The sequence below is a fragment of the Macaca nemestrina genome, chromosome 11 (genome assembly GCF_043159975.1).
Source record: "Macaca nemestrina isolate mMacNem1 chromosome 11, mMacNem.hap1, whole genome shotgun sequence".
Taxonomy (NCBI): Eukaryota; Metazoa; Chordata; class Mammalia; order Primates; family Cercopithecidae; genus Macaca; species Macaca nemestrina.
In genome coordinates this window covers 113959806-113983254 of record NC_092135.1, presented here as the reverse complement: position 1 = coordinate 113983254, position 23449 = coordinate 113959806, and the positions used below count along the sequence as shown (strand labels likewise).

The following is a 23449-nucleotide window of genomic DNA, read 5'->3' as shown; positions in this document are numbered from 1 at the left end:
GTTTAAGCCAAGGGGTATAAACAAAACTAAACTTTTATTTTCCTACAGGAGTGGCAGAAACTCAACTATGATATCCATACCCTGCGGCAGGTTCGAAGGGAAGTAAGAAACAGATGGAAGCGCATCTTAGAAGATTTAGGTAAGTCTGAAAGAGATTGTGAAATGGTAAAAATAACTAGTTGTGATCATTAGTCTTCAATTTCTCCACCATAGTTTTTATAAAAGGAATGTCAATAATTGACTGATTAAGGCTACTGGGTACTAATTATTTTCCCAATCTTGCTCTTATATCCTCAAGCATAAATGCCTGATGTTTCTGTTGTCACCAGTCCATGTCTTCTGGATACACTCTGCCATGTGTTACTCCATCTGTCCCTAGTATAGGGTACACAGGCCAGTGCAGTCATATAGGCACTACCATTTATTTATTTATTTTTGGCATTGTACATTAATTTAATTAGATGTGGGTGTTGACCAATTAGTCATAGCTTTGTAAGATGAAGCAGGTTGGGAGAAATATTATTTGCAAGACAGACAGCAAAACTCAGTGTAGAATTTCAGAAGAAGTATGGAAGAAAAGCTTTGTCAAGGTTGGCAAAAATACTTGTGACATTAGGTTGGATACGTGCCCTCATCACTAATGGTTAATGATAATGATTTTTCTTAGTTGTCCCAGGATTGTGATGTAATAAATGTGACCCCCACATTATAAAATAATCCTACTTCAGTGTTTAAAAAGTGAATTGATCAGTTCTGAAGTCCTTGATCCTTTTGCTTTGAAAGAGAGCATGACATCTTGGCATCATCACTTTTCAAGCGTGGGGTGCCATGTGACCAGTCTCTGTTGCTTTGGTTGGCATGCAGTGGGATGGGATGGGACCTCTGCCCTCTTTGCACATCCAGTATTGTTGTGAGCTAATAGCCATTTTTTTTTTAAACAATGTAAGTTACTCCAAGTGGGTTTAAGTCTTTGAGTTCTTTATACTTTTGAGTAAGTGGTTTTTACCAGCTAATCATATTACCCTGAGGAAGGAAATCTAGGTTTGGAGAAGGACAGCCTGGAGGGAACCACTTTGCAGGCTGGGAGGCAGGTAGGAATTCTGGGGACAGGGGAGAAGGTAAAACAGTAGGGAGGACAGGAAAGAGGGCTTCAAACCAGAAACAAGGTGGCAAGCAGCTGGTGGATGAGTATCTGAGGCTCTGAGGGAAAAGTTAACAAAGAGGAAAAAAAAAATACCAAAAGAGTTGTAATTAAATATCCAGGCAATCACAGAGATCTGGGAGGCAGCACATGGAATGGTGCCTTTGGCTTCAGTTTTCTGATGCTTTATACTTGTACAGAATCCACATGGGTCTGCTTGTAATCTCCTGTGGGGACCGTATTGCGGGACACTTGTTAACTTGGGACTACTATACATGAGTGGTACATTTTTCTACCTTAGGTTTTCAAAAGGAAGCTGACTCTTTGTTGTCAGTGACTAAACTCAGCACCATCAGTGATTCGAAAAACACAAGGAAAGCTCGAGAGATGTTGTTAAAACTGGCTGAAGAAACCAATATTTTCCCAACAAGTTGGGAGCTCTCAGAGAGGTATCTCTTTGTTGTGGTAAGTGGATGCTTTTTTTCATCTGCCCTAATTTTGCCTCAATTGTTTGCCTTTTAAAAACTATTCACTATCCTACTTATTCCAGCACCACCATCACTATCACAGATGAGGTGGCAGATGCTGGCGTTATATACTCTGATTCCCAGTGGCCCGCAGCATCAGAATCACCTAAAGAGCTTTAAAAGTTCGGATTTCCGTATCACACATAGACCTACTGAGGCTTGGGTTCCAGCTCAAGAGTTTGTATTTTTTCAGTGGATTCTACTGTGTAGTATGTTTTCTGAACCATTTGTAGGTCAAAGAGACGTGAGAAGTATTGTTTATATAACCTATAAGACTAAAAAATAATCTGAAAGGACATTAAGGAGTGGGGAAATATTTCTTGGATAATGTAAGTAAAGGATTAAGGTGTGTCTCTACATTTGTTAGGAAAAAATTAATAAACGTCTTACGTGCTCATTGTCATTTCCAGGGTGGGTTTTGTTGTTGTTAGATTGATTTTTCCTATTGACATGTCTTGGTTCCTATCTTGCCAGCAGGTTTTTGGTTTGTTGTTTGTTTTTGCAGGACCGTCTCATTGCACTTGATGCCGCAGAAGAGTTCTTTAAGCTTGCTCGTCGAACTTACCCCAAGAAGCCTGGGGTTCCATGCCTGGCAGATGGCCGGAAAGAACTGCACTACCTTCCATTTCCAAGTCCCTAAAGGAGAGGCTCAGGGACAGAATGGGAATTCTTCCATGAGGACTCAGCAGTCAACCAAAGTTGGACAATTACATGTAGAAGAGAGTGAGCAAATAGAGAGTTTGCTTAGTGAAAAATGATAATGAATTCTACATAAATGTAAAGTCTTTAATCTGAGGACCCTGCCCCATGAATTGTGCAGGGTGCACTGAAACGCCTTGGTGATCTCACATTTAGGAGGAAAGTTACAGAGTTGGTCAGATGGATAGTTCATAATGGGTGGTTCCATTCCAAGACCCCATTGCCCCAGCTTTGATTTTGGTTGTATCATAATCTCTGATCATGAATCCTACTGACAGAGTGGACTATTTCAGTTCATAAAACAATATGATTAATAGAGAGAGCTGTCACTGAGTCTCAAAACAGACTACCAATTTTAAAATAATTATTATAAAATGTATGCTAACCCCAAAATAATACTAGACATGATGTAACCTCTCTGATTTGGTCACCTTGTAGAACCTTGGAGGTGTCAGGGCATCGCTTTGAGTATCAGTTATGATTATTCAGAAGTATAGATGTATCAGATGACAGACATGACAAGGAGTGGCTGGGCGTGGTGGCTCACGCCTGTAATCCAGCACATTGGGAGGCCAAGGTGGGTGGATCATGAGGTCAGGAGTTCGAGACCAGACTGACCAACATGATGAAACCCTGTCTCTACTAAAAATACAAAAATTAGCCAGGTGTGATGGCACGCGCTTTTAATCCCAGCTACCCAGGAGTCTGAGGCAAGAGAATCGCTTGAACCTGGGTGGTGAGGTTACAGTGAGCCAAGATTGCACCATTGCACTCCAGCCTGGGTGACAGAGCGAGACTCCGTCTAAAAAAAAAAAAAAAGGGAAATGACAAGGAGTACTGCTCAGAAGGGAGACCCAAATGGAACTTCCTACAGCTGCATTTAAAGAGTTCTGTGTTCATGTGTGGTACATGCATTTTAAATTCCCAACATTATTGATATCTGGTTCTCTCATCTCTGTATATTGTCCTTTTCTATTCCAAAAGCCTTTGGCCTTTTTTTTTTTTTGACGGAGTCTTGCTCTGTCACCCAGGCTGGAGTGCAGTGGCGCAATCTCGGCTCACTGCAACCTCCGCCTTCGGGGTTCAAGTGATTCCTCTGCCTCAGCCTCTGGAGTAGCTGGGGCTACAACAGGCGTGTGCCACCACACCCGGCTCATTTGTTGTATTTTTAGTAGAGATGGGGTTTCACCATGTTAGCCAGGATGGTCTCGATCTCTGGACCTTGTTAGCCGCCTGCCCCAGCCTCCCAAAGTGCTGGGATTACAGGCGTGAGTCACCGTGCCCGGCCATGCCCTTGGCATTTTATCTGGAATAGCATCTGTAAACTGAAATGTTTGACCTCTGTTTTCTTCTCTTGTCTTTCATCTGTTTCTGGTTCGTTGGCTGGCAGCTACACCTGTGGGGGGAACTCTCATGCAGACTTTTGCACATATGCAGAGAGTATTGCACTGAAGATCTTTGCTGGACCTTCTTCAGTTCAGAAGATAATTTTCAAAAGGGAGCAATGCTGCAAATGCAGGTTGCTTTTCTCTACAGATTGAGAAGTCCAGCTTCAAAAGTTACTTGCCACTTAAGCAAGGAACTTATCAAGAGATCATGGTTCATTTTACTGAAAAGACTTTAAGGATTTGTAAGTTTAATCCATAGATTGCTGAGAACAATGACAATATGTTTATTTTTACAGATTTTGCACTTCTGAATTCAGGTTAAAAACTAACTTGTATTTAGTCTGCTTAGAGGATTGTGACTTGAAAATTTTTGCATACCAATGAGCTTTTTGGTAGCATCCACAGTGTTTAAAATATTTCATAGGCAAGATCCGTATTCTGCATTTATTAATGCATTGCAGACCAATTTAACTGCTGTGTTTCAGGAAAATTCTTCCTAGTTTAATAAGTAAATTAAAAGTTTTATTTTTTATATTTAGTGCTTAATCTTTGTCTCATGTTATGTAAAATTAGCCTGCAGATATTTTCTCTCACTTCTGTAGGCTCTTGCAAGATAAACATTCAAACAGTGAAACAAACAATAAAATAAACAAATCTAAGGATGTTGTGTTGTTTTAATCTCTGTCTCAGAATTTGCGTTTTGCCTTTCCGCCTTTTTTATGTCAAAATAGATGAGATTGTTTGCATCTATAGAGTATAAATTGTTACCACAGTATTTTGATAATGAATAAGGATAGGACTATCTCTGTGATTATTAAAATACATGGAATTATCCAGGAAATTTTCCTTACAAGGAATTAAAAGACTCCTGTATTTACTTTTCAGCTGGATGTGTATTATATTTCTGACATAAGAAGGGATAGATATTCTTTCCCATCATCCCTTTAAATTAAAGGGCAGAGAGGCTGAAACACTCATGGGTTTAAGGACCTCCCATCATCCGAAAGCTAGTCAAGAATTAGATGTGTGCTAAAGTCCACTGGCCATGGCAGTGCATGAGAGAGGTGCAGGGGTGCCTCAGGTGGCCGCTGGAGATGTCACAGTGTGCTTAGCAGGACCAGGAGCCACAGATGTGTGGGAGGCCAGAGAGTTTCCCACTTTTTGTCTCCCTGTCGACTACTTTAGTACTCATTTTTTATTTTCTTACTTTAGTACTTCTTAAAGGCTCATCTGTGTATGGAGGTTGATTTTGGGTGGTAGATGGATTGAAGTTTTTATATTAATATTTATTTTAATATGCACCAGGGGAAAAACCCTATAACTAGTAGATCAAACACCTGGTTTTACAGTTCATGGATGTATTGCACAGAATATTATTTATGCTTTCTTAAGTGCAAAGGGACACCCAGGAAGGCACAGAGGACGCATGTACTAAAGGGATAAGGAATGCATTGGTCAGAGGGCAGCAGCATCCCTGAGAAGCTCAGTGGCAGTTCTGAAGGCCAGATGCTGTTACAGACGTGAGCTCACTGACAGCAATGGACATGGAAGAACAGAGGCCCAATGGCAGTGAGTCACTATCAGAAGACAAATGGATACAATTATCACAATGAGTGGCCAGGTCGAAGGATTCCTGCACAGAGCTTTGGAGACAATTAATGGAACATGGCATCTTTAGGAGCAAAATAGGTATAAAATGAGTATTGCTCAAACGATACCTTCAAAAGACCTCAAGGATGGGTGATCAGGAGATAGGGCACAGCCTCCTTAATAAAAGGTCGTAATCTTTTGCCAAATTTTCAGACCTTTGTTATTTTCCAAATGCAGAAACTGCTGATTGAAGGAAAGTCTAGGTCTTCAAGAAGGTCTTTGTAAAACCACTGCAAGTGTGTATAGCAATGATGCCCCTATGGTTATTTACTTGGATAACTGTACACTGGGGAAGGGGAGTACATGAATAATCTGAGGGTGCTGAGACACAAGGTCCAAGCTGACATTGATACTTCAGGACCAGAGTATCACTAGAGTCCACCTTTTGGAGCGAGGGGCATATGGGATTCAGATAATACAAGGAGTTCTTTTCCATGTATTACTTAGCACTAGGTCCACTGAATTCATGGCTCTACCCAATGGTAGGGTCCCTGTCGATACTACTTTCAGAATAAATGATCATTTCCCTACTTAGACTCCCTGTCATCTCCTTACTTTCAGAATAAATAATCAGACTGAACATACTTGGGAGTTGACAGAACCGCCATTCCTTTCTTGGTGTGTGTGTTAGAATTGTCTTAAACGGAAAGCCATGTGGAAGCCTCTGAAACTGCCCCACCTCCTGGCCAAGACAGTAAACCAAAATTAATATTCCATCCCATGTGAAGGCAGAGATTATTGCTACCCTTCAAGACCTAAAGCGTGTGGGAATGTTGAGCCTTATCATAATTCCATTTAATTCACCAGTCTGACCTCTATAAAAACTAGACACTGGATGAAAGTGGACTATTGAAAACTCAGCCAAGTAGTAACCCTAACTGCAGCATCTGTACCAGATGTGAAACCTTGGCTAGAATAGATTAAGACAATGTCAGCTACATGGTTTGTGGTCACTGATCTGTCAAATGTGTTCTTTCTCTACCCATCAGAATGGTAGGTCAAAAACTGTATTCCCTTGAGATAGAAAATATTTATGATGGACACACACACACACACACATACTCTCTTACATTGCTCCAGAGTTCTCTATTAGGTTGGCTGAGGCTTTTGTTAAATCTCTCCCTTTCTCCAAGCCTGTCTTCCTTCTCTCCTCCACAGGAATTTGCTAATAGACTTCTTTCATGCCAATCTCCATCTCAAAATAATTTCCCTCAGGGAACCCAACTGTGACGGTATCTCAGTTGCCAATACAATCACTACCACATATTTTCCAATGTGATGGTTTTTTCAAGACCATCATCAAGTATCCTTTCTTTAGTGAAGATATTAAATGTAAGTTTCCCTAGGTGTTATCTGACTAATGGCAGTAACTTTTGGAAGAGAAACCAATTTATCTGACTACTTTCCAATGCCCAGAGAGGGATCATGGCACAACCCTGGCTTCCTTTTCATTGAATTAATGTATTTATTCATTTCCTCGGATCACTTTCTATTACTAATATCACAAGAAATATTTTGCAGTGAAGAGAGTATACTCTCATAACTTCTAAATCACAACCACCTACAGGATGAAAATAGCTAGCCACTTTGAACTTGCTATTTACAATGTTTCAGCAAGTGTTATTAACTTCTAGAATATTCTTCCATCTTCTGTTTTGACACACTATGGATGGGCATTTCGGTATCCAGTTTTCAAGTCACTTAACCTATGGGTTTAGAACACTGGGTTGTGGAGAACTAAGTCAGGCAACCAGATTTTAGCTTGAGTCTCATTGTTTGATCACTTATTAGCTATAGGAGATTTATTTGATATTGTTTCTCACCTATGTTCTAAGTATGTAAAGATAATCAATTTGGAGAGAATAGAATTAGAACTACAAAAATAAAATTATGACATAATAGCTAGAAGAAGCTTAAGCCTATAGATCATCACTTTTTAAAAAACCAACATCGGGTTTACTCATTCTGCCTCAGCCTCCCGAGTAACTAGGACCACAGGCGCCTGCCACCACGCCCAGCTAATTTTTTTTTTTTTTTTCCCAGTAGAGACGGGGTTTCACCGTGCTAGCCAGGATGGTCTCGATCTCCTGACCTTGTGAATCACCCGCCTCAGCTTCCCAAATTGTTGGGATTACAGGCGTGAGCCACTGCACCCGGCCAACATCTGTAGTTTTTATGCAACAATTTATTTTAAACATTTTTGACATAAGTAGTGTGAAATATGCATATGTGTAACTGAACTTTATCATATATTTTAGAGACATATAGTTAGCATTTGAAGTATCCTAATCAGGAATCCACTTTCTAAAGATGGTTGCTTAATCATTTCAATTATCTTCATCAAAATTTGTATCCAAAAGTTTTTTTTTTTTTTTTTTTGAGACGGAGTCTCGCTCTGTCGCCCAGGCTGGAGTGCAGTGGCGCGATCTCGGCTCACTGCAAGCTCCGCCTCCTGGGTTCACGCCATTCTCCTGCCTCAGCCTCCCGAGTAGCTGGGACTAGAGGCGCCCACAACCGCGCCCGGCTAATTTTTTGTATTTTTAGTAGAGATGGGGTTTCACCGTGGTCTCGATCTCCTGACCTTGTGATCCGCCTGCCTCGGCCTCCCAAAGTGCTGGGATTACAGGCGTGAGCCACCGCGCCCGGCCCAAAAGTTTTTTAAGCTGTGTAAAGGATACTAGGAATACTTTTCTGTCTGGTTTCCGTCACCTTTTCTAGGAAGAAGATACTAAAAATCTGTCAAACCCAGCGGTACTCAAGGCCTAGAGCTCTATTTGTTTTTTATCTGTCTAGTTCACACACCTAACAATATGTTGTCGGATCTTATTATTGGAATATTGTTGTGTCTGCCAAAGAATGAAACTTTGCTCCCGTTTCATTGAAACTTTTATTTCAATTGTTGTGCCTGAGAACAGAAAGGAGGACTTATTTGGGATTACAGGAAGCAAAGGTAGAATTTCTGAACAATAAGAGTTGTACATTTAGAAGAATTTGGGCCAACACTTGCTTTCATGGTAACATGCCACCTGGTTATAAGATTATGGGGAAAGAAATATATGGTCTTCACTTTCTTTTTTTTTGTTGTTGCTGGAGATGACTGGTATTTACTAAAAGACTGGATATTTACTGACAGGTCACATTGGCTCAGGTTTCTAATTTCTAATTTCTAACCCATTTTCCAAACAAAAGATTAGTGCAGAAAATTAAAAAAAAAAAGAAGAATCAACTATAATATCAGAACTGTAAGACAACCAAGCATTCATAGCAATTTGGAATATTTCATTCTTTTTTATGTGCATATTTAAAATTTATATGTATAATAATTATTTTTTTGAGATGGAGTCTCCCTCTGTCGCCAAGGGTGGAGTGCAGTGGCGCAATCTCGGCTCACTGCAGCCTCTGCCTCCCGGGTTCAAGCAATTCTCCTGCCTCAGCCTCCCAAGTAGCTGGGATTACAGGCACCTGCAACCACACCTGGCTAATTTTTGTATTTTCAGTAGAGACGGGGTTTCACCATGTTGGCCAGGCTGGTCTCAAACTCCTGACCTAAGGTGATCCGTCCACCTCAGCCTTCCAAAGTGCTGGGCTTACAGGTGTGAGCCACTGTGCGTGGCCTATATGTATAATTTTAAACCCTGATTTTAAAATTTAGGTCAGGGATTGTGAACTCCAATGCTTCCAAGAGTCATTGGATTGGAACTGTGGATCAAAGGGGGTTATATGTTTTTTGTCCTAAAGGGAATGGTTATTACTTAGCTGCAAATAATTGTCATGTACAAGGGCTCAGTTTTGCCAGTTATTCTGATTTTTTGAGTAGAGTCAAACAAACATATTTTTGTGTAAATTTTCTCAGTATGAAAATGTTCACTAAATTAAAATTTTAAAAACATTGTATAAGCCAAAGATATATATATATGATCTGATAGTTTACCACATTTCTCAAGTCATAAACATTTTATGTTACTAAATAGCCTCTGAGAACATCATTTTTACAAAGCTATATAATATTTGAGTAGATGCAACAAAGTTTACAATTTTTCATCTATTTTTGGACTTTTAGAGGCTGTTCCCAATTTTTCTCTGCAGTGAACATCTTCATGCATATTGCTTTGTCCTCTGTTCTTAGTGAAATTGCAGAATCAAAGGTCATGAATATATAAATCATTCTTTATGCTTATCATCACATATTTTCCAAAAGACCTGTACAAATTTATGCTATCACTTACCAGTGATGTATGAGAATATAGTTTCACTATATCTTTGTCATCACTGAAATATACACTAGTAAAAAAAATTGGTAAGGAAACAAATTGGTACCTCCTTGTTGATTTAATTTGCATGTTTATTAGTTAGGTTGAACATTATTCCATACGCTTGTTCACCATTTTTATTTCTTTTGTGACTTGTCTATTTGTTTTCATTGTCCCTTGTCTGTGGGGAAGAAACTCTACTTTGAAATTTTAACAATGTCAATCTATGCAGCAGCCAGGTATAAATAAACATCAACACCTGCTTCATGTTTAAAACATCTGTTTTATGGGGCTTTTCTGTTCTCTACTACTTGTCAGCTTTTATCCTTGGGTCTCTGTCTCACATGGCAGCATTCGTAATAGAGGCAAAATGGATTGAAAGGCATCTTTGAACGCCTTTGATACTGGCTGAGTTCATGTTGTGGGACATCATTCTAAAGGACTAAGACTAATCAAGTTTTACATTTACCTTTTATTATTAGTTTCTGAATTATGTTCTAAATTATTTTGAGTTTACACGTTTTAACACTGTGATACTGGGTGCAAGAGTAACTCTTGGCTTTGAGATTCCATAGTGAAAACTCGAGAGCTCAAATGGATCTTACAAGTCTTCTATTCCAAACTGATCATTTTGCTAACGTGGGTTCAGGTCACTGCTCCGAAGCCACAAAGCTGGTAAGTAACTGCAACATGGTCTACTACCTGTGACTCTGATCTCGAGTTTAATTGTCTTTCCTCTTCATCATGTTCTGTTTGCATGTTACCGCTACATTTTGCAATATAATTTGGTCCTGATATATCTTAATTCAAGTAAGGAATGGCGGCATTTTCGTTATATTCATGTCAGAAATCTGTTACAGAGGAGTAGTTACTTAGCTCTTTCAAGCCTGATGAAAAATTTCTGGAACCATGGAAAACTTTTATAAATATTGGTTTTGTTACTCTTCTCTTTGTTTTTTGATACGGAGTCTCGCTCTGCCGCCCAGGCTGGAGTGCAGTGGTGCGATCTCGGCTCACTGCAAGCTCCGCCTCCCGGGTTCGCGCCATTCTCCTGCCTCAGCCTCCCGAGTAGCTGGGACTTACAGGCGCCTGCCACCTCGCCCGGCTAGTTTTTTTTTTTTTTTTTAGTAGAGACGGGGTTTCACCGTGTTATCCAGGATGGTCTTGATCTCCTGGCCTCGTGATCTGCCCACCTCGGCCTCCCAAAGTGCTGGGATTATAGGCGTGAGCCACTGCGCCTGGCTGGTTTTGTTACTCTTTGAGAGATACAGTGGTGAACCAAGATGCAGGACAAATTAACCATCAAATATTTTACTTTGTTAATGGCAGAGTGCAAAAATGCAGTTTAGATATCTTATTAGAGGTAATTTTATTAGCGTCATTACTGCAAGAGGCTCAAATCCAATTATGGGGCAAAAATTGAACTGATGATTTCTATTCAGAGGCATTTGATGGCAATAAAATACACGAGACAAAGGAAATGGCTGCTATGTTCTAGAAGCTAAGTATCTACTCTTTAGTATCCTGAACTTCGTCTCAGTTGAAGCTTCTGAACCTTTCTTTTGGGCAGGTGAGCAGGTGGCTGCAAGGGTCTTGCCTTGTAAGTGTAGTAGGAGTTCCAGCTAAGCCTACATTAGTTTTCAAAACTGGGGGTCTTGTTGGATATGTAGGTGCCTGCATCCCACTCAGGATAATCTAATTCTGAAGGACTAGCATGAGGCCTGAAAATAGGGATTTTTTTTTTTTTTTGCAAAGATTGTACAGAAAGTTTTCGTGGCTGGGCGCAGAGGCTCATGCCTGTGATCCCAGAACTTTGGTAGGTTGAGGTGGGTGGATTACCTAAGGTCAGGAGTTCAAGACAAGCCTGGCCAACATGGAGAAACCCCATCTCTACTAAAAATACAAAAAATTAGCTGGGTGTAGTGGCAGGGGCCTGTAATCCCAGCTACTAGGGAGGCTGAGGCAGGAGAATCGCTTGAACCAGGGAGTCAGAGGTTGCAGTGAGTGGAGATCATGTCATTGCACTGCAGCCTAGGCAACAAGAGCAAAACTCTGTGTCAAAAGAAAAAAAAAAAGAAAGTTTTCATATACCCCACATCCAGTTTTCCATGTTATTAACACCTCACATAAGTATGGTACATTAGTCATATCTAGTGAACCAATATTGATACATTATTATTAATTAAAGGCTATTCTCTCTTCCTATTTCCTTGGTTTTTACCTAATGCCACATTACATTTAGTTGTCGTGTCTCCTTAGGTTCCTCCTCTTGGGCATAATAGTGTCTTGCACTGTCCATGGTTTTGAGGAGTACTGGCCAAATATTTTGTAAAATATACCTCAATTGGGATTTGTCTGATATTTTTCTTGTGATTAGACTCGGGGGAAGGCCACAGATATAAAGTGTCATTTTCATCACATCATATCAAGGTTACACATTAACAACATGACCTAGTGTGATGATGTTGACCTTCATCTCCTGCCTGAGAAACTACACAGCTTTCATGCTCCCTGCTCCAGGATAGCTTGATGCAGGTGATCTCTGGAGCACCTTTGGAGAAAGAGTGGATGTTGCGTCCACTCAAGGATTCCGGCATGTCTGAAGATGTCTAAGGGGCTTATATCCAAAAGACAGGCAATAACAAATGCTGGCAAGGATGTGAAGGAAAAGGAAGCCTCATACACTGTTGGCAGGAATGTAAATTAGTACAACCATTAGGGAGAACGGTTTGGACATTCTTTGAAAAACTAAAAATAGAGCTGCCACATGATCTGGCAATCCCACGGTTGAGTGTATACTCAAAAGAAAGGAAATCAGTGTATCGAAGAGATAATCTGCACTCCTATGCTTGTTGCAGCACTGTTCACAGTGGCCAAGATTTGGAAGCAAGCTAAGTGTCCATCAACAGATGAATGGATAACGAAAATGTGGTGCATATACACAAGAATGAGATCCTGTCATTTGCACTAACATGGATGGAACTGGAGGTCATTGTGTTAAGTGAAATAAGCCAGGCACAGAAAGACAAACATTGAATGTTCTTACTTATTTGTGGGATCTAAAAATCAAAACAATTGAACTCATGGAGATAGAGAGTGGAAGAATGGTTATCAGAGGCTGGGAAGGGTCGTGGAGAAGGGGTTTGAGGGTAAGGTAGGGATGGTTAATGGGTACAAAAGAAATTAGAATGAATGAGTAAGATCTAGTATTTGATGGCACAACAGAGTGACTATAGGCAATAATAGTTTAATTGTACATTTTAACATAACTAAAAGAGTGTAATTGGATTGTTTGTAACATAAAAGATAAATGCTTGAGGGATGGATACCCCATTTTCTATGATGTCACTATTATGCATTGCATGCCTGTATCAAAATGTCTTATGGACCCTAGATAGATGGATAGATAGGTAGATAGATAGATTTCTCCTTTTGGTTATGTTTCTTGGAAGAATACTGACTAATAATGTGAGTGACCTTGGGCAAGTTATTTAACCACTTTAATCCTTAGTTTCCCCTATAGTTAAATGGGTGAAATGCTTGTTATAAAGTTTAAATGAGCTAATGCATGGGAATTGATCAATTCAGACAGCACCCACTAAGATACCACTTGAAGTGGTTCCAGCTGTGGTTTCTGAGTAAATCAGGGGCCCAAAGATTTTGGAAGGAATTTCCAAATTCCTGAGGTGAGGGTGGCCACAGTGAGTTGAGATGAAACTAGAGAAATTTTGTTATGTGACTGCTCTTGAAACTTTATAGTAGCTTCTTAGCTGAGATGTCCTGAGAAATATAGTTTCACACATGAGGGCAAGGTTGAAAAGATCTGATCTAACTCTTGTTTTTCTCTTTACTGTCCAGGCCTCTGGAAGAGGCAGCACATCCACCCAAGACAGTGATGGTGCCAGGGAAATTACCAGCTCTTCTGAGAGTTCTGCTGATTCTGGTTAATAAACTGGGGCTTGGCATTTAGAGGAGAATGGAACAGAGTGGTGAAGAGCATAGGCTCTGGTGCTGGAGTGCTAGACTTTAAGATGAGTTTACTTGTGTACAGTTGGGAAAGTTATACAGCCTTTTGTGCTTTAGTTTTGTCAATTTAAAACAAGAGAAATAAAACCATCTAATCTGTCTAGGTTTTTGCATGAATTATATAATTAATTTATAAGGCAGTGCCTTTTTTTTTTTTTTTTTCTTGAGTCAGGGTCTCGCTCTGCCACCCAGGCTGGAGTACAGAGGCACCATCAGGGCTTGCTGCAGCCTCAACCTCCCAGGCTCAAGCAATCCTTCTAACTCAGTCCCCCTGAGTAGCTGGAACTACAAGCGTGTGCCACCATGCCCAGCTAATGTTTTGTATTTTTTAGTAGAGATGGGGTTTCACCATGTCGGTCTCGAACTCCTGTACTCAAGCAATCCACCTGCGTTGGCCTCCCAAAGTGCTGGGATTACAAGCATGAGCCACCGCACCTGGTCAAGGCAATGATTCTTATATAACAGGGAAGGGGAGCAATTTTGTTCCTCAGGGGATATTTGGCCATATATGGAGATATTCTTATCTGTCACAACTGGAGCAGGGGTTGGGGGAAGCACTTCTCATGTTGTGGGTGGCCAGGGATGCTGCTAAACATCCTACAACGCGTAATACAGGCCCCTATCACAAAGAACTATACATCCCAAAATACTAGTAATGCTGAGATTGAGAAATCCTGAGATGAAGGATTGAGAATAAAGCCTGTCTTGTGGCAATTGCTCAGTGTTACCTATCATTAATAAGCTTTGAGTAAGAATGACATACATCTGACACATAGTTTACTGAGTGAAAGAGATGGAGAGGAATCTTCATTTTATTCTCTGATAAGCCATACAAATGACATTTCAGCCATAAGGGCTGGTTTCCAGGTTTTTTGTTGTTGAGAAGATGCTGTTATTATTATTATTTTGAGATGGAGTTTTGCTCTTGTTGCCCAAGCTGGAGTGCAATGGTGTGATCTTGGCTCACTGCAACCTCCGCCTCCCGGGTTAGAGTGTATCTCCTGCCTCCACCCCTGAGTAGCTGGGATTACAGGTGCCCACGACCACGCCCAGCTAGTTTTTTGTATTTTTAGTAGAGATGAGGTTTCACCATGTTGGCCAGGTTGCGAACTCCTGACCTCAGGTGATCCACCTGCCTTGGCCTCCCAAAGTGCTGGGATTACAGGCGTGAGCCACTGTGCCCGAGCTTATTATTTTTATAATCTGGGTACACATGTAGTTTCCAACCATAACAAATGCTGGCCTTTTGGTTGGGGTAGTTTGGAATATGTCCAATTATGCTTTCTCAGTGAATGAATAAGTGAATGAATTAATAATTATAGAGGAAGCTCCAAGGCACGTGGTATTAGGAAGATGTCACAGGGAGACCTGAAGGATGAGAGTGAGAAGGGTGTTGTGCCTGGAAAATTGGCTGTGGGATACTGCCCACTGACTCTCCTTTCAGTAACCCTTCAGATTTTTGCTGGCACTGTCACCAGTAACTTGCATCTATGGGCAGACAAGTTGGCAGTCCCTGGGAAGGCTCAGAAGGGTATAAAATCTCTCGGAATGGCAAGGAGAATTTCCCAAAGGATCTGATGGCGTCCTCAGCCAAAGACATGGTGCTATCAGCAAAGTGATGAGGATGAAAGCAGGGCACCTTGGTGGGTATGGAAAACAAGGGAAGCTTGTCTTTCCAAGTGGCAAAATGCTGCTAAGCCTCCTGCTCTTTGTAGCTTTCTGTGTCTGTTAGGTTACATCTTAACCTATATTAATGTACCTTGTATCCTTTGCCCAGGTCTGTTGGGTGCCTTTCTGTCACTTGTCTCCTAAAGAAAACAGATCCAAGTTTAAAAGGCTTGTGTTATGCTAGGAGTACCTACGTCTCTGCAGATAAGCCTCAGAAGCTGGGAGTGGCAGGGGGCTGGGCCAACAGGGTGGGAGGCCAAGGAGAGTGAGGTGAGGAGAGGCAAGAGAAGGGTGGGAGTTCTGGAAGGCTGAGTGGCTATAGATCTGGTTTTTCTACACCAACCCCCCTTTAAAGAGATCAGCTATAGATTATGTATATGTATCTATTCTTTGTAACGTTGTCATTCCAAATATCTCATGTTTTTCCCTTAAAGAATTTCATAGCTGGGGAAAAATGTTGAAAATCACTGGCATACACAGATCTAAAATCACCCCTTATTTATAGATTGTAGCCGATTAAATAGTTTCCCCAGAATTCACTATTCACTGAAGAGTTCAGGTGTCCAGAAAAAGTTAAGGCAAAAGCAGGATTATTTCCAACAATTAACACAATCTATTCCGTTTACTCCAGAGAAGGCTGTTAAACCATCTTAGAGGGCTTCTCGCCTTCAGGAACTCTCACGCACATAGTCCTGTCTTTGAGTTTGAGTCTGAGGGGAAGCTGAGATGAGGCTGAGATGGGCGTGAGATGCATGCCAAGGCTGTGTGATGTTCGGTCTTTCTGGAATTAGGACAACCTGCGGCCTTCTCCTGTGAACGTCTGTGGAAGCAGCACCATAAACACTCCGGTGAGTGCTTCTCAATGATATCCGTGGGTGGATAAATGTAACTGATTTGCGTCTTAGAGTAACAAACAGATCCTCCCATCTCCAACAAGGGGCTGTGCAGGATTCTGATTGAACACTAGATGCCGCTGTTGACTCACTTTGTGGTCTGTGAGCGTCAAGCTATCATCCCCCAGTCTCCATCAGGAGAGACAATTTTTAAAAGCCTGAGTCAATTTACGAAGTTCTGTCTATTTTTCTCTCATTTAGTGATTGATTTAGAGGGTTTTTCTTTATTTATTTTTTGGTGAATTTCAGAGGTTGTCTTTTTCTTGGAGAACATTTGGAAATTGGCAGAAAATGAAACGACGAAAGGGCATGGATGTCTTTTAAAGAAGAAAGGTCAACTCAGACTAAAGGCTTGTAAATAAGATCATTTTTGGACTTCTGAGTTTCTGCTCCAGAAAAAATTCAAGTTACTCTCAGGCCTACCTGTTTCTCTAGTTCTGTAGCATGCCAAATTGTGTGTGTCTTCGGCATGTATTTGAATATTATAATATGAGATATGCGGGATAGCTGCCTCTACTGCATTCCGGGTTGCTGGTGTCATTATTGGTTTTCTACCCTCTAAAACAACTTCTTACTTTGGCAAATTTTTACAACAAAAGGAGAAAGACTAGTGAAGCGTGCTGCAAATATCCATTCCTTTTAAACGTACCAAATTTTAAATAATCATCTAATTAATTTTCCTCTTAGGCACGTTTTGCTATCTCACTTTGATAAGCAGTAAAATTAAGGATTAGAGAGATTAAGTAGTTACCCAAATTGATACAGCTAATTGTACAATCTGATTCAAACCTTTATTTCCAAAAAAGTTTCAACTTGACTTCTACCAGATCTGAGAGCATTTCTGAAAGCTATATCCTCTTTTGAAGACCAATCGGACATATACGTTTTCAAAGGCTTTTGAAATATATTTGCAGAATCTTCTAAAGAGAGAACAGTTTATTGTTACATTTAGCTATAGCTAGATTTATACTAGCTGTGCATATTGTAAATGTGTGTATATTTAGGCATTGTATTCTACAAAGGAATTCAAAACTACCAGAATCTAGTTGGGATTTCTTAGAAGCTATACACTGGCACACAATTGGATGCTGTAAATGACAGAGACAGTTCATATTTTCAACCTGGAAAGACCCCTATAGGAATTTCCCTGGACATCTCACTGCATTCATAGCAACTGAATATTTTAAAAGCAAAGCTGTGCTAACTCTTGTTCTCTATAGTTAGTCACCCTCCATCTTCAAAACTATCTACCACTCCTTACTTTTATTAAAGTCCTGGATGCCTCCTTTGGTAACTCCATAACCTTGGGCCACAGAAGATCATGGAAAGTTGGTTTCCCCTCACATAGGATGTAGTCTGGATCCCGTTTTATAAAGCTGGTCAGTCCTTTTATTGTTATTATTTTAGCAAACCAGGCACTAAAGAAAAATAGGCCAGTTAGGACCCAGTTTCAGACTCCAAGCAATTTGTTAATGTGTGGTAAAGGGAATCCCTCTCTCAAAAGGCAGATTACTGAAAGTGATTTAGAAACACAGAACGTCGCAAATACAATTGGAGAGCCCTTGCTCCATTTTTTTATCTTCAAAATTCCTTGATTCTTCCAGAACAAATATGACTCAGACTTAGAGAGAGCTTTATCTCTGTGCTTCAATAGCAAAAGTACTCAAAGTGTTTATCATATTGAATTGAAATGTATGTTTACATTACTGTGTCCCTGTCTCCCAGAAAAGAAGACCTCTTTTAGGGTAGCACCATATCCTGGTCAACTACAAATCCTCGTTGTGTTTGTATTCCTGTGACCTGATCTTTTCATAGTGCCTGGCCTACAAAAATGTTTTTTCAATCCTGACTTCATGTCAGAATACCCTTGGAGTTGCAAATGTACAGATATGTTGGCCCCCTCCAGACCTCCTGAGTCGGGCTCTTGGACAGCATGGTTCAGAGAAAAGAAAACCAAAGACTTGGGCAGTTATAGATCTGAATCCTCCAGGACATGTGACCAACTCCTTCAGAAGAATATACATGCAGGCTGGCGCGGTGGCTCACACCTGTAATCCCAGCACTTTGGGAGGCTGAGGTGGGCAGATCACCTGAGGTCAGGAGGTCGAGACCAGCCTGGCCAACATGGTGAAACCCTGTCTCTACTAAAAATACAAAAATTAGCCAGGCATGGTAGCACATGCCTGTTATCCCAGCTACTCAGGAGGCTGAGGCACGAGAATCTGTTGAACCCGGGAGGCAGAGGTTGCAGCGAGCCAAGATTCTGTCGTTGCACTCCACCGTGGGCAACAGAGTAAGACTGTCTCAAAAAAAAAAAAAAAAAAAAAAAAAAAAAAAGAAAGGAAGAATGAAGAATATACATGAATTGCCAGCGTTGCCAGCTTCTTTTAGTTATAACATGGGAAAAGTGTCTCAAGAACTCTGAGACGTTTAAGTTTAGAAAATAATTCAGCTTTCTGTTGGGGAACCACACCCAGAAGAAAAATGCTTCACTAATTAATATAATCTACACACCAAGCAGAACAAATTTATAAATATCTCTTTGGAATTATGTATGAGGGAAATCCTCAAATGTTGAATTCAAAGTTGGATAATAAACGGTGAAATGAATTGTACTGTACCCAATATTATGAATTTAAGTTCTATAAAATATTATCAGTATTATCTTTGTTTTGTATGCTATTTTATTGCTTTAGTTCAGCAACTACAGAAATGGTTGTGAGGTCTTTCACAGGTTTGCTGGGATGCTGTGATCCTGATTTCCCCACGATCATCAATGTTTCTTCCTAGGGAATTCTCAGTTGCGTAGCTCCTTTGCAGTCTCCTTTGCTGGATCCTTCTGTCATGTGCGTCTGTGTGAAGAGACCACCAAACAGGCTTTGTGTGAGCAACAAGGCTGTTTATTTCACCTGGGTGCAGGCAGGCTGAGTCCGAAAAGAGAGTCATCGAAGGGAGATAAGGGTGGGGCTGTTTTATAGGATTTGGGTAGGTAAAGGAAAATTACAGTCAAAGGAGGGTTGTTCTCTGGCGGGCAGGAGTGGGGGTCACAAAGTGTTCAGTAGGGGAGCTTTTTGAGCCAGGATGAGCCAGGAAAAGGAATTTCACAAGATAATATCATCGCTTAAGGCAAGGACCGGCCATTTTCACTTCTTTTGTGGTGGAATGTCATCAGTTAAGGCGAGACAGGGCATTTGCACTTCCTTTGTGATTCTTCAGTTACTTCAGGCCATCCGGGCTTATATGTGCAAGTCACAGGGGATGCGATGGCTTGACTTGGGCTCAGAGGCCTGACACCTTCTCTAACCAATCTTAAAATGCAGGAGTTTCTATGACTTTCATTCACTCTTTCGTTAAAAACAAATGTTGGCCATTCTGACATGAAGTCAGGATTGAAAAAACATTTTTGTAGGCCAGGCACTATGAAAAGATCAGGTCACAGGAATACAAACACAACCAGGATTTGTAGTGGACCAGGATATGGTGCTACCCTAAAAGAGGTCTTCTTTTCTGGGGGACAGGGACACAGATGTTTAATGTTACTCCTGTAATTCAAACACTGTAGGAGGCTGAGGCGGGTGAATTGCTTGAGCTCAAGAGTTCAAGGTCAGCCTGGGCAACATGGCAAAACTCCGTCTTTACAAAAACAAAAACAAAAATTAGCCGAGCATGGTGGCGTGCACCTGTAGTCCCAGCCACTCAGGAGACTAAGGCGGAGGATCCCTTGAGCCTTGGGAAGTCAAGGCGGCAGTGAGCCGTGATCGCACCACTGCGCTCCAGCCTGGGCAACAGAGTGAGACCCTGTCTCAAACAAAAACAAAAAGCAAATATTTATAGAAGGCGTTTGAATAAAAAGAAAAGATTGGATCCAGTTTCTAGTGGGTAAGGCAGATGAGAACAGAGTAGACAAACAAACAAGCTAATTACAGTTTCAAGCAGTGCCATAATATGAACACTGGATGAGATAAGGTGGAACTGAGTGGGGCCTCTCTGCATAGGGTGGTCAGGGGCCTCTTCTCTGAGAGAGGTCTGGGTGGGACCCTTAAAGGAGGAGTCACAGTCATCAGTCATGCAAAGATGTGAAGGAAGAGTGGCCCAGGCAGAGGGAACAGCAAGTGCAAAGGGCTGGAGGCAATAAAGGCTTTGGCATAGCTGAGGGTGAAAAGGAGCAGAACATGCCTGGAGTAGCCTAGGGGGTCATCATGAGCAGAGCGCTGGAGGCATGAGGGAGGGGGGATCTTCAGTTTCTGCCTTGTGCGACCAGAGAAGGGTGTCTGCCGTGGAGAGCCAGGAGCTGACTTACGTTGTGAAACAATAATTTGCCATGCATTGCGAATGGATCAGAGGATGGCAAGAATGGGAGCAAGATGAGTCAGAATTGAGAGAGGATGATGGTTTGGACTAGGTTGGTGGCATTGAGGAGGAGCATAAAGGGGTGAAGAGTGAGGTGTATTTTGGAGAGGTAATGGACAGGAGTTGCTGATGGATTTGAATCTGGGGGATGGTGCAGGAAAAGGAGAAATCAAGGATCACTCATGGCTTTCTAGCTGTGGCAGAGTGTGGGGCCATTTGCTGAGTTAAGGATGTCTGGGAGAAGAGGCTGGATCAGAACAGAATCAATTTTGGATCAGTTTTGATGAAACCCCACGAGTTCCTCCCTGGATTCCCAATAATTGGAGAATGTATTTTGTTTCTAAACACGTATAGAATATTGTGGATTTTTTTTTTTTTTTGGTAACAGCTTCATTGAGGTATAATTCACATACTATGCAATTCACCTGTTTCAAATAGATAATTCAATGGTTTTCAGTATATCCACAGAGTTGTGCAACTACTACTACAATCAATTTTAGAATATTTTCATTACCCTAAAAGAAACTGTACCCTATTGCAGTCACTCCTCCTTCATTCTTCACATCTACCCTCCTCACACCAAACCTTAGGCAGCCACTAACGTAGTTTCTGTCTCTAGATTTATGTGTTGTGGACATTTGTGTAAGTGGAACCTATGGTTATATGGGACCCTTTGTCCCTGATTTCTTTCACTTAGTCTTGAAGGTTCAACCATATTGTTGCATGAAGGTGTTTGAATAAAAAGAAAAGGAATGAAATGATTGTATTCCTTTGTATTGTGGAATAATATTTCCTTCGTTTTTATGAAATAATATTTCATACAATATTATAACATTTTATGGATCCATTTATCAGTTAATGGGCATTTGGGTTTGTCTTAGTCTGTTTGGCTGCCATAATGCTCGCTGTGGCCTGAGTGACTTAAACAACAGCAGTTATTTCTCACAGTTCTGGAGTCTGGAAGTCTGTGATCAAGTTGCTGGCTGATTCAGTTCTCAGTAAGGGAGCTCTTGCAGGGCGCCATCTTTATGCTGGATCCTCCTGCGGCAGAGAGAGATGATCTCTCTCCTGTCTCTTCTTCTAACGGCACCAATTCCATTCGCGAAGTCTCGTCCCTCATGACCTAATTACCTCCCAAAAGCCCCACCTTCAAATATCATCATGATGGGGATTAAGACTTCAACACATGAATTTTGGAGACATTGCATTCATAGTGAGGTGGTTTTCACTTTTGGGGTGTTATGAATAATGTTGCTAGGAATGTTTGTGTGCAGGTTTTGGTGTAGATATCCAGGAGTTTTGTTTCAACATGAGAATTTTGCAGTGTTTTTAGGACAGTGTTTGTAGGACAAAACAAGCTGCTGCCCTTGGTTCCGTGCTGTCTTCTCGCAGCTGACCATCCTGTGACCTTTGCCATTGAGTTTAGGAGACTCCATTCCACTGTAGACAAACCAACCTGAACCCTCACGTCTCCACCTTGTGTCTCTTTCTGTTTTGTATCCAGCTGCTACACCTGCAGTTGGTCTGTTGGTGAGCATTTATGTGGGAGTTGGCTCACACTGTTGATGTGTGAAGAATGATGTTGGCTCATGAGAGCGTGGGGTGACTTCCTGGAGGAAGGAGAACAGCCTAACATGTATCACGAGAGGGAAGCTATGAGGGCAAGAGAAGCTGCAGCCAGGAGGGAGTCCTGGGTGGGACCTCCAGCTCTCCACTTCCTAACTTGGGCAGATTGCTGAAACTTCCTGACCTTCATCTGTAAAATGGCAATGCCAAGTACGATTTATTTCATCAAGCTGTTGCTAGGAGTAAATAAGATCATGCTGAGCACTGTCCTGGTATATAGTAATTTCTCAATAGCGGACGTTTATTATTATTTTTATGTAGCTACCTCTTCATGGGCTACAGATTATTCAACTCAACATAAATTCATTCCTCTCCGGTCAGTCTGGCCATCTGTCAAGTCTGGTGATTCTCTCACCTTCCATCAACAACACATGGAGGTCAGCAATGTGGCTCATGCCTGCAATCCCAGTGTTTTGGAAAGCTGAGGCAGGAGGATCAATTGAGCCCAGGAGTTCAAGACCAGTCAGGGCACCATAGTGAGACCTCATCTCTACACAAAATTAAAAAAATAGCTGAGTGTGGTGGCATGTGCCTGTGGTTCCAGCTACTCAGGAGGCAGAGGTGGGAGGATTGCCTGGGCCTGGGAGGTCGAGGCTGCAGTGAGCCGTGACCGTGCCACTGCACTCCAGCCTGAGTGATAGAAGGAAAAAACAAACAAACAAACAAAAAAACCAGCACGTGGATAATAAGACATGCTTCATACGTTATTATAGAGGTTGAATGAGATAAGAACTGTACAGGATTTGGCATAAAATATATCATCAATCAATGATAGCTATGATAGCAGTGACTGTCCCTTTGTTAAGAATGTATCTTTTTTTTTTTTTTAACTTTAAGTTCTGGTATACATGTGCAGAATGTGCAGGTTTGTTACACAAGTATACTTGTGCCATAGTGGTTTACTGCACCCATCAACCTGTCATCTACATCAGGTATTTCTCCTAATGCAATCCTTCCCCTAGCCCCCTCCTCCCTGACAGGCCCCCAATGTGTGATGCCTCCTGCCCCATGTCCACGTGTTCTCATTGTTCAACTCCCACTTACGAGTGAGAACCTGCAGTGTTTGGTTTTCTGTTCCTGTGTTAGTTTGCTGAGAATGATGGTTTCCAGCTTCATCCATGTCCCTGCAAGGAACTTATCTTTTGAACACCTACTATGAATTGCTGTTCTAGTCATGGGAATGCAGCAGTGAATAGAATGAAGTCTCTGCCCTTGAGGAATCCGCATTTTC

At 41.3% G+C, this 23449-nt stretch overlaps 1 protein-coding gene across 1 annotated transcript in view; it reads left to right on the top strand.

Moving 5' to 3' along the window:
- The window catches only part of LOC105481170 (melanoregulin), a 73692-nt gene extending 69278 nt beyond the window's left edge, over window positions 1-4414 (top strand). Inside the window, exons 3-5 of the mRNA XM_011740542.3 lie at window positions 49-139; window positions 1443-1606; window positions 2174-4414. Of these exons, the coding sequence (XP_011738844.2) occupies window positions 49-139; window positions 1443-1606; window positions 2174-2308 (390 nt within the window). The 3' untranslated portion in view covers window positions 2309-4414. The remainder of the gene's footprint in view (window positions 1-48; window positions 140-1442; window positions 1607-2173) is intronic.
- The last annotated feature ends 19035 nt before the right edge of the window (window positions 4415-23449 follow it).